Source organism: Hypomesus nipponensis, chromosome 6 (genome assembly GCF_054491055.1).
Source record: "Hypomesus nipponensis isolate SF chromosome 6, ASM5449105v1, whole genome shotgun sequence".
NCBI lineage: Eukaryota > Metazoa > Chordata > Actinopteri > Osmeriformes > Osmeridae > Hypomesus > Hypomesus nipponensis.
In genome coordinates this window covers 5,122,161-5,133,723 of record NC_140366.1, presented here as the reverse complement: position 1 = coordinate 5,133,723, position 11,563 = coordinate 5,122,161, and the positions used below count along the sequence as shown (strand labels likewise).

Genomic DNA, 11,563 nt, shown 5'->3' with positions numbered 1-11,563 from the left:
AAAGATTAGCATGAGGAATATGCTATGTTACATGGAGGAAGACTTTTAGAGATTTAAGTCATCAAATCAAATCGGTATTTCCTTTTTACAAGCGTTGTCACAGAGACCTTCACACATACCCACATATCAGCACCTATAAACAACCTAAACCCTCAAGGAAGAGAAGGGAAACCCTTGGGAGGAGCAATTCAGTGAGGGATCCCCTCCTCCAGAGACTATCAAGTTCTGTTTTCATGTCAGCCGCTTTGCAGTGTTTGTGAACCGTTCAACTTTCACTGTCAAAGCAGCACAGTTTAAAATGTTGAGTTGTAAAAAGATCATCCAAAATGGTTGGGATAAGCCATTCCGCTGTCTGTTGGAAAGAAGAGAGAACTCCTCACAGTAGCTGGCAGGTGGGCAATGCAAATCTATCAAACACCTCAACATGTTGTCAATCAGTTGATGACACATGCGCAGCCATACTTAACACAGGGTACCAGAAAAGTGTCTCTGAAGCATGACGGTAGTTTTTAAACAATTTAGTATATTTTTATAATTTTTTAAAAATTGTATTCATCTTGACGGTTAAGGGTCACTGTTAGACGTATGGCATATGAGTAACTGCAGACCTCACTGAACTACTGCTCCAAAGGTTTCTTTTATTGTCTCTTGGGAGTTTCTTCCTTGAGGGTTTAGGTTTAATCAGAATCAGAATGGGATTTATTCGCCATGAAAGTTTGCACAGACAAGGAATTTGCTTTGGCAGGAAGGTGGACACATTAAACATATGGGAATCTTAAATTTAAATATGCGGTCTAACTATACTAAGGGTACACAAACTAGCAATACCAAGTGGAATTAGAATTAAAATAAAACATACAATAAAATAAAATACAAGTTGCCGTAATTTACAAAATATAAATACAAAAAATACAAATATAACAAAAAATACACACATATAGGATACAATTTTGTAATGCAGTGCAAAATGCAATGGGTTTTAAGACATGAACCCCCCTATTTTGACGATCTGAAACGCAAGTATCAAAACGCAAAGCGCAAGTAACTTTGTGGAAGTGACTTCAGCTTGGTTGTTATTTTGCCGGCGGGATAAATGACTTTGCGCCCGGCGCAAATCTAAAAAGGGTTGGTCTGAAGTAGCTACATTACTAATGGGTGTGCTTTGGGCGTAACGTGCAATAAACCAATCAGAGCATCATCTCACATTCCCTTTAAGAGCAGCGCTTGTTCCATAGCGAATTGCTATTATAACGGCGGATTTGCCAGGCGCACGCCAGAGGTTCACACCCGAGGAGATCGACGTTGTCGTCAGGGCCGTAAAAGATAGAGAAGTGACATTGTATGAGAAAGGCAGAGCAGTTTTCTCATTGCACTAAATTGCCCACTCATGCTACTCATTCAAATTATTATTCTTATTTTTACATATATTTAATTTTTTTAAATTGTTATATTTTAAAATTGTTTAGTTCTTAGAATTAGTTTAAGTAATATACTTAATTTATACCAGCATATGTTTATTGTTTGCACCTTCCTACCACAGCAAATCGCGTATTTGTGTAACATAAGCTTCATGGCGAATAAACCGAATTCTGATTCTGATGGGCATGGGAGAAGAAACCTAACCAAATTAGCTTCGGTTAAACAGTCATGGGAGGAAATTGCTACCGTTGTTACAAATGAAGTTCACATACATAGAAATTTCTTATGAAAATATTTTTATAATCATTGAATAAATGTAACACACCATAAATCAAAACAAAGTAACAAGACCCTGGCCTCGCCAGCAGTGCGCACGGACCAAGCTTGCGCCCTTAAAATAGCATCTGAATATTACGCCATTGACTTTAAACCACGTTTTTCCCGGTCAGTGGCGGAATTGTTTTTCGGAAACTGCAAAATAGCACCAGGGAACGTTTGCGCCGGAACACGCCTCCTTTTTCGCTGAACCGCCCACGGGAGCGCAAAGTCATTTCGACGTGCGTCTGTGGAGGGAAAAGTCGGCTTTGCGTCGAGTGCAAACTAGGAATGACACTTGCGTCGTTGACTAAGTCAATTGCGCTGGGTGCAAGATAGGGCCCGAAGTCATTAAAGCCGTTAAAGTCAGGGTGAACCAGTGGCCTTGTTGAAGAGGCCAACAGCGGAAGGGAAGAAACTGTCTTTGTGGTGTGTGGTTTTGGTCCTGATGGACCGCAGCCTTCTGCCGGAGGGGAATGACTGAAACAGCGAGTGTCCAGGGTGGGAGGAGTCGACCACAATCTTCCTCGCTCGCCTGAGGTTCCTCGAGGTGTGCAGGTCCTCGAGGGTAGGCAGATTACAGCCAATCACCATCTCAGCAGTACGGATGATACGCTGCAACCGGCTCTTGTCCTTGGCAGTGGCAGCAGCGTACCATATGGTGATGGAGGAGGTGAGGATGGACTCAATGATGGCTGTGTAGAAGTGCACCACCATTGTCTTTGGCGGGTTGAATTTCTTCAGCTGCCGTAGGAAGTACATGCTCTGTTGTACTTTCTTAGTGAGGGAGCTGATTCCCACTTGAGGTCCTGGGAGAGGATAGTGCCCAAGAAGCGGCAGGACTCCAGTGTTGACTGGGGAGTCACACAGGGTGATGGGGGTGAGTGGGGCTGTGTTCTTCCTGAAGTCCACAGCCATCTCCACTACCTTGAGAGCATTGAGCTCTAGGTTGTTCTGGCAGCACCAAGTCACCAGGTTGTCCGCTTCCCACCTACAATCAGACTTGTCTCCACCAGAAATGAGCCCAATGAGGGTGGTGTCGTCTGCAAACTTTAGGAGTTTGACGGACAGATGACTGGAGGTGCAGCTGTTGGTGTACAGGGAGAAGAGCAGAGGAGAAAAGACGCAGCCCTGGGGAGATCTGGTGCTGATGGACCGGGAGTCAGAGACGTGTGTTCCCAGCTTAACACACTGCTTCCTGTCAGACAGGAAGTCTGTGATCCACTTGCAGGTGGAATCAGACACGTTCAGCTGGGAGAGCTTGTCCCGAAGCAGGGCGAGGGTGATGGTGTTGAAGTGCAGTTCTATGTTAAGCCCTAAGTGCAGTTCTATGTTAAGTTAAAAAAGCTATACAAGTACATTTGATTTCATATCCTTGGCATTGCTGGTAAAAACTAAAAAACTAAACTTAACCAGCAAACTTCAACCCAAGGCACAGGCCACATAGTCATGGAATTAGAGAGTCCTGGACTGCAGCTCATTTTGAAAGGGTTGAATAAATACTGTCTCTTAAATAAATACGAGTTCTACATATTTTGCATATTGTATGAACTGGCTCAAAGTTTCACAAGTAACCATACCTAGACAAGTAAAGCTGTTGGTAACCATAGACAGCAAATCAGGTATGATTTAAAAAGCAACTAGCAGTCAAAACATAACTATTGTTCTACTTGGTGCGGACACAAATGACAACCGGTGGAGGACAAATCTCAGTTTATGTAGCCAAATCACATTTAATCATCCCCATTCTTGATTTGGTTGCAGTTTTATAAGAGGCCATATAATCATGCGTCATATTTTTTATAAGGCGTAGGAATGTAGAGCTTAGCCTGGCAGTGATTGTACCCTGTATACCATGTTGACGTATCTACCATAACTGTAAACCAAAAGGAAAGTATTGTGGTCTGTAGGCCACATTTAAAACTATATATGATCTAATAACGTCCCATGATCCTAAGATTGCTAGTAAATATGTCATCCTTATCATCCAATGATAAAGTCTCCTATGAGGTTTCATGTTCCTCCTGTAAGATGAATCATTCATTTCTAAATTCATAGAAAGAGACATTTCTCTGTAGTTAACCTGAACATACCATGATGTAAGAACAAACAGACATAATTTGATAGAAACAAGCAATGTTTACTGAAATCCAGGGCTACTGGGTTGCTAAATGAAGTGCTGTTTCCTATCTCAGGTTCCTACAACAGCTGCAGTAGCGTACAACCACACACCACCTTGTTCAGGCTGTACTGTACTGAGACTGACTGTGCTGCTCCCAGTCTACCCTGGTTGTATGTGTTCCAGGGCATCTGTGTTCTATAATGGTGGGTCTACACAACAACATGGACAATCTCCGTGACAGGGTGGACTAGTATGGATAGACTGCATGCTAGTAACATTAACCCACACCCGTATTGCTTTGATCTACTAGGCCCACTATGATGTCATAAGCATAACCATAGAAATCGGAATGGACTGGAATGGAATTCTGACACAAGACACGTTACAAGAAACTTATCAGTCAGATGCGTTTGAACACTTGATGAACATGTTTATGGAGATGGTGAATTGATCAGGACTTGAAAATGATTCTCAGCAAGATGCTACCCAAGTTTGGGTGCAACCGTATACATCCTTTAGTGTGGAGTGCCGGAGTGGCCTTAACAGCAGTTGGGGCTCTTTATATCTATCAGTGGTACTGCAGACCCACACCTGAGGAAGGTATGAAGATATATATTAAATAGTTGTTTTTTCCTTGTAAACTAGTGATAGACAGCTCACATGACTTGGGCAACATTTAATTCACAACCCTAACAAATCCGCAACAAAATAATATTTATTTACTTGTATATGTTACGAGACATCAAATTTCAGTGTCAATTTTACACCAAAAGTGTTCATGTTACTTGTTTACAAGATGTCTAAATAGTCTCAAGTAAAACTACAATTCAACTATGACTTTGACCCTCACTGTATATTGGTTTACTTCATTACTAACACCGTGTTTGTTCCTTAATCCCCCTCAAGATAATCTTCCCATTACTTCTGATAGAGAAGACGTCTCAACAGCTGAAACACCTCAAGTAAAGTTACATTTTTTATATCACACAATTCCTTACTTAGAAAAATAAATTGAGAAACATTAAAGGCAGTAATAGGACAGACCTTTACATGCTCTATGTGTCCTGGCAGGCAGTTAACGAGGAGAATGGCAAGCTCATGCTTTTTGTGTACAGCCCACTGTACTGTGGCCCTGTCACCATCTACAGGGTGAGAATCCAGTCCCTTCATCAAATCATCTGATAACAGATGAATATTTTTCTCTGAAGAATTTACTTGAACAGAATCTGTGTTTTCTGTGTTATAGGGGGTCAGTGAGACAAGCGGACAGCTGCTTCCATGGAGATACAGTCCTTTATACTGTGGACCAGTGGTTCTGTTCTCTGTAAGTAACGCTGCATGTTTCAATTCAATCAACACATTTATAGAAATTAAGGATTGAACTCGCAGAATGTGGCTTTTTCTGAATGAAATATATCCATTCCCTTTTTGTTTCCGGTTATAGGGGGTCAGTGAGACAAGCGGACAGCTGCTTCCATGGAGATACAGTCCTTTATACTGTGGACCAGTGGTTCTGTTCTCTGTAAGCAACACTTTTTGCATGTTTCAATTCCATTAACACATTTTTGGAAGTGAAGGTTTGAACTTGCAGGATGTGGCTTTTTCTGAATGAAATATGTCCATTTCCTTTTTGTTTTCTGTGTTATAGGGAGTCACTGAGAGAAGCGGACAGCTGCTTCCATGGAGATACAGCCCTTTATACTGTGGACCAGTGGTTCTGTTCTCTGTAAGCAACACTGCATGTTTCAATACAATTAATTCATTTACAGAAATGTAGGATTGCACTTTTAACTCACGGCATGTTGCTTTTTATGAATGAAATGTATCCATTTCCTCCCAATCCCTGATGTTGTTGTGTGTCCAGGAAACCAGTGAGGATGAGCAGCAGCTGTTGCCATGGAGCCCCTTGTACTGTGGGCCTGTGGTCCCGTTCCAGGTCACTATTACCTTCTATATATCTCAATACAACCACTCAAAAGCTGTCTGATAGAAAAGAAAGTGTAAAAAGTCGATTTTGAGAGTACACTCATTTGATCAGAGCATTTTCAGCTAAATCATGTCTGATACTGCTTGTAAAAGAGTGACTTGTTAACTTGAGTGATCGATGTCTGCAGGGCCTTCCAGAGTCTGGTCCACTGGTGCTGGGAGACGACTGTAACCAGTTTACATTTCAGTTCTCTTTCAGGACCCACTTTGAGGTCAGTGTGAATGGGATCTCATCACTATGGCTACTAAAATGACAGTATGATAGGGCTGAATGTTGTCAACAGTCTATTAAGAAGGAGAGGTTGATAAACTCATTGAAGAACATCCCTAAAGTAAATGCATGCAGACATGTGACCTGACTCAGCTGTGTTTGGACTGTGTAGCAATTCTTGGTGAAGACTCATCATATATGGATGACCCGAGGCCCAACCACTCAACTGTGGTGGAGTGATCTGGTTGAGAGGACCAGAGTGGATCACCAGGTAATGTGTTTGCTTGTTGTTAACATTATACTCTGTCATAGCAACCCATAGAACTTTTCTTTTCAAGAAAGACTAACTTAATGTTCAACTTTTTCAATGGTGAAGGGTGCTCCAGTTTACCAATCTGTCACCAAGTACATCACAGGAGTTAAGGTAAGTTATTCCTTCATTTATTACATTTATACTTGTATGAATACTATAAATACATTTTATTGTATACTTATGACAAGATCCTCATTATTAAAGTGTTATTTTCTTCTTAACTGTAGCTGGTGGGAGCTGCTGTAGAGAAATACATGTCTTCCAGCAGCAAGCAGAACACCCACTTCACCCAGTTTGACGGCTTTCTGGTGAGTTGCTGTTAAACTTTAACAATACTTTCTTTTAGATCCCTGAACAAGTGTGTTTCTAAATGAGTGTTCTTGTATTCAAAACAGGAGCAGAGAGTGACATGGGAACATTCAGGGGTTTATGTGGATCCCTGGGGCCAAGTGTTTCCTACCAGCCGGACCAACACTCAGAGCTTCTACTCCCATCTCCCCGGACACAGCCACGGCCCTGGTAACAGCCACGACTCCCAGCATGCCTCTGGACCAGGCCATGCCAGCGGCTCTGGACACAGACACAACCACAGTCATGCTGGGCGTGCTAACAGCCACAACCATCGGCCTCCATCCCCCCCAGAGCATCCCTTCCAGCCCCAGGTACAATCAGCTTCTTCCCCGTCCTTTATCTTGTTAGATTTGAGACATCCTACAGTATGTTGATATGGTTGAGAAGATTAGACCTTCTGGAAGTGTGAAGGTGGGGGAGGATTACTTATCTCGTCCACTATTGTGCAGCAGGAGCCTGAGGAGGAGGAGGAGAGGGTTCAGAAGGAGGAGTCTGGATATGAACACGCTGAGGGGGAGGAGTCACATCAGGCTCCGCCCCCTGGGGACAGCGATGCTTCTCGCCTCATGTTAGTTCAAATACACTCACACTTTATTACACAATATGTTCATAATAGATTCAAGCCATTTTGAAAGCAAAACATGAACTGAGATGTTTGTTGTGGTGGTTACAGGACGTATCTTCAGGAGAAACAGGTCCAGGATTTGGCCAATAAAATTGTGGCCCTTCGTGAGGCATTTCATGTGAGTTTATTGATCTATTATATATAAGAATGCAGGAACATTGTCAATATCTAGATTTTCAACTTGAGATGACCTTGTGTTACAGTCACTCCTGACCCAGGACACAACAAAAAACTTCCTGCTAGTCGCAGGAAGGATGATTCTTGCAGGGCTGGTCCAGCTCAACCAGGCGGTAAGGACCAGGCATCTTAGAACAACAGAGACTTTGATGGTCCATTGATGAACGTAATTATTATATTCTTCTCTCTGATCTAGAATGTTAGTTCCCTCTGCACATCCTTCAACCGCCTGGTGAGCTACATTGAAGATCCCGCCCACAGGGCTGGGATAGAGAGAGAGATGGCCTCTGTCAACGTGAGTAATGATAACAAATCGAAATAATTGTGCATTTTACTAATTGATTTATCATGTTCAAGTAAATGTCAAGGTACATTCTGCGCAGATATTGTTGGGCATTGCTTTGAGCAGGCCATGTCAGTTTAGCCTCTGTTTGGTTTCTGCAGATCCATCACACCAACTTCCTGGATATTGTGTATGATTTCATCATCCTGGGAGTGATGAGAAACAATGCTGCCTTGCCTCCACAAAACGTAAGTTGTACTGAGAAGAGAGAAAAGCTTTGAAGACTTCAGAGTTTTAGGATGTTGAAGAATTTATTGTAACTTTGTACATGACAAACTTCTGACCCCAAGAAGCAGGAACAGGGATTCCTTGATCACCTTTTCCAGGTGCTGGAGCCAATCCTAACTCCTCCATCTGGATGGCAGCCATGTGCCAAAATGTTCCAGGAAGTCCTTCAGGTACACAAATGTATTTCCTGTTTCATGGTTAGGCTGGTTTTGCTTACTTTTGTGTTCTGGATCTATGTGTGGAATAACGTCTTGTTGTGTCTCACTGATCTCAGGTCCAGCTAATGAAGTTGCTAGACAGCATCTTAGATCTGGACGAGTCCACCTTCAGCCAAGCTGACGTCCTATCATCTGTGCTCTTCAGCCGGCTGGAGGGAATCATCCAGGAGCTGCTGGGAGATCTGGATGGCTGCTGACTTTCACAGCCAAACCTCCTCACTTAACATTTTCTATTCACATCTAGAAGTCTGCTTCATTTAATAAAGTGCAGACCCACATAAATCTTTTGGCCATTTTGTGAAAAGATTAGCATGAGGAATATGCTATGTTACATGGAGGAAGACTTTTAGAGATTTAAGTCATCAAATCAAATCGGTATTTCCTTTTTACAAGCGTTGTCACAGAGACCTTCACACATACCCACATATCAGCACCTATAAACAACCTAAACCCTCAAGGAAGAGAAGGGAAACCCTTGGGAGGAGCAATTCAGTGAGGGATCCCCTCCTCCAGAGACTATCAAGTTCTGTTTTCATGTCAGCCGCTTTGCAGTGTTTGTGAACCGTTCAACTTTCACTGTCAAAGCAGCACAGTTTAAAATGTTGAGTTGTAAAAAGATCATCCAAAATGGTTGGGATAAGCCATTCCGCTGTCTGTTGGAAAGAAGAGAGAACTCCTCACAGTAGCTGGCAGGTGGGCAATGCAAATCTATCAAACACCTCAACATGTTGTCAATCAGTTGATGACACATGCGCAGCCATACTTAACACAGGGTACCAGAAAAGTGTCTCTGAAGCATGAAGGTAGTTTTTAAACAATTTAGTATATTTTTATAATTTTTTAAAAATTGTATTCATCTTGACGGTTAAGGGTCACTGTTAGACGTACGGCATATGAGTAACTGCAGACCTCACTGAACTACTGCTCCAAAGGTTTCTTTTATTGTCTCTTGGGAGTTTCTTCCTTGAGGGTTTAGGTTTAATCAGAATCAGAATGGGATTTATTCGCCATGAAAGTTTGCACAGACAAGGAATTTGCTTTGGCAGGAAGGTGGACACATTAAACATATGGGAATCTTAAATTTAAATATGTGGTCTAACTATACTAAGGGTACACAAACTAGCAATACCAAGTGGAATTAGAATTAAAATAAAACATACAATAAAATAAAATACAAGTTGCCGTAATTTACAAAATATAAATACAAAAAATACAAATATAACAAAAAATACACACATATAGGATACAATTTTGTAATGCAGTGCAAAATGCAATGGGTTTTAAGACATGAACCCCCCTATTTTGACGATCTGAAACGCAAGTATCAAAACGCAAAGCGCAAGTAACTTTGTGGAAGTGACTTCAGCTTGGTTGTTATTTTGCCGGCGGGATAAATGACTTTGCGCCTGGCGCAAATCTAAAAAGGGTTGGTCTGAAGTAGCTACATTACTAATGGGTGTGGTTTGGGCGTAACGTGCAATAAACCAATCAGAGCATCATCTCACATTCCCTTTAAGAGCAGCGCTTGTTCCATAGCGAATTGCTATTATAACGGCGGATTTGCCAGGCGCACGCCAGAGGTTCACACCCGAGGAGATCGACGTTGTCGTCAGGGCCGTAAAAGATAGAGAAGTGACATTATATGAGAAAGGCAGAGCAGTTTTCTCATTGCACTAAATTGCCCACTCATGCTACTCATTCAAATTATTATTCTTATTTTTACATATATTTAATTTTTTTAAATTGTTATATTTTAAAACTGTTTAGTTCTTAGAATTAGTTTAAGTAATATACTTAATTTATACCAGCATATGTTTATTGTTTGCACCTTCCTACCACAGCAAATCGCGTATTTGTGTAACATAAGCTTCATGGCGAATAAACCAAATTCTGATTCTGATGGGCATGGGAGAAGAAACCTAACCAAATTAGCTTCGGTTAAACAGTCATGGGAGGAAATTGCTACCGTTGTTACAAATGAAGTTCACATACATAGAAATTTCTTATGAAAATATTTTTATAATCATTGAATAAATGTAACACACCATAAATCAAAACAAAGTAACAAGACCCTGGCCTCGCCAGCAGTGCGCACGGACCAAGCTTGCGCCCTTAAAATAGCATCTGAATATTACGCCATTGACTTTAAACCACGTTTTTCCCGGTCAGTGGCGGAATTGTTTTTCGGAAACTGCAAAATAGCACCAGGGAACGTTTGCGCCGGAACACGCCTCCTTTTTCGCTGAACCGCCCACGGGAGCGCAAAGTCATTTCGACGTGCGTCTGTGGAGGGAAAAGTCGGCTTTACGTCGAGTGCAAACTAGGAATGACACTTGCGTCGTTGACTAAGTCAATTGCGCTGGGTGCAAGATAGGGCCCGAAGTCATTAAAGCCGTTAAAGTCAGGGTGAACCAGTGGCCTTGTTGAAGAGGCCAACAGCGGAAGGGAAGAAACTGTCTTTGTGGTGTGTGGTTTTGGTCCTGATGGACCGCAGCCTTCTGCCGGAGGGGAATGACTGAAACAGCGAGTGTCCAGGGTGGGAGGAGTCGACCACAATCTTCCTCGCTCGCCTGAGGTTCCTCGAGGTGTGCAGGTCCTCGAGGGTAGGCAGATTACAGCCAATCACCATCTCAGCAGTACGGATGATACGCTGCAACCGGCTCTTGTCCTTGGCAGTGGCAGCAGCGTACCATATGGTGATGGAGGAGGTGAGGATGGACTCAATGATGGCTGTGTAGAAGTGCACCACCATTGTCTTTGGCGGGTTGAATTTCTTCAGCTGCCGTAGGAAGTACATGCTATGTTGTACTTTCTTAGTGAGGGAGCTGATTCCCACTTGAGGTCCTGGGAGAGGATAGTGCCCAAGAAGCGGCAGGACTCCAGTGTTGACTGGGGAGTCACACAGGGTGATGGGGGTGAGTGGGGCTGTGTTCTTCCTGAAGTCCACAGCCATCTCCACTACCTTGAGAGCATTGAGCTCTAGGTTGTTCTGGCAGCACCAAGTCACCAGGTTGTCCGCTTCCCACCTACAATCAGACTTGTCTCCACCAGAAATGAGCCCAATGAGGGTGGTGTCGTCTGCAAACTTTAGGAGTTTGACGGACAGATGACTGGAGGTGCAGCTGTTGGTGTACAGGGAGAAGAGCAGAGGAGAAAAGACGCAGCCCTGGGGAGATCTGGTGCTGATGGACCGGGAGTCAGAGACGTGTGTTCCCAGCTTAACACACTGCTTCCTGTCAGACAGGAAGTCTGTGA

The 11,563-nt window shown here is 42.8% G+C and overlaps 1 protein-coding gene and 1 long non-coding RNA gene across 2 annotated transcripts; both read left to right on the top strand.

The window, feature by feature from the left end:
* The first annotated feature begins 4,273 nt into the window (after positions 1-4,273).
* LOC146286622 (uncharacterized) lies at positions 4,274-5,181 on the top strand. Its single transcript, XR_014758407.1, has 4 exons — positions 4,274-4,456; positions 4,763-4,818; positions 4,928-5,005; positions 5,103-5,181. It is a non-coding gene; the product is annotated as an uncharacterized LOC146286622 (long non-coding RNA).
* Positions 5,182-5,392: 211 nt separating this feature from the next.
* On the top strand, positions 5,393-8,518 carry LOC146286621 (uncharacterized). Its single transcript, XM_084700613.1, has 14 exons — positions 5,393-5,582; positions 5,721-5,792; positions 5,971-6,054; positions 6,226-6,324; positions 6,430-6,477; positions 6,594-6,674; positions 6,762-7,028; positions 7,167-7,285; positions 7,391-7,460; positions 7,546-7,632; positions 7,716-7,814; positions 7,964-8,050; positions 8,153-8,260; positions 8,365-8,518. Exons 4-14 carry the CDS (start codon positions 6,256-6,258, stop codon positions 8,503-8,505), a joined length of 1,176 nt encoding a protein of 391 aa, XP_084556739.1. The 5' UTR covers positions 5,393-5,582; positions 5,721-5,792; positions 5,971-6,054; positions 6,226-6,255; the 3' UTR covers positions 8,506-8,518.
* Positions 8,519-11,563: the final 3,045 nt, after the last annotated feature.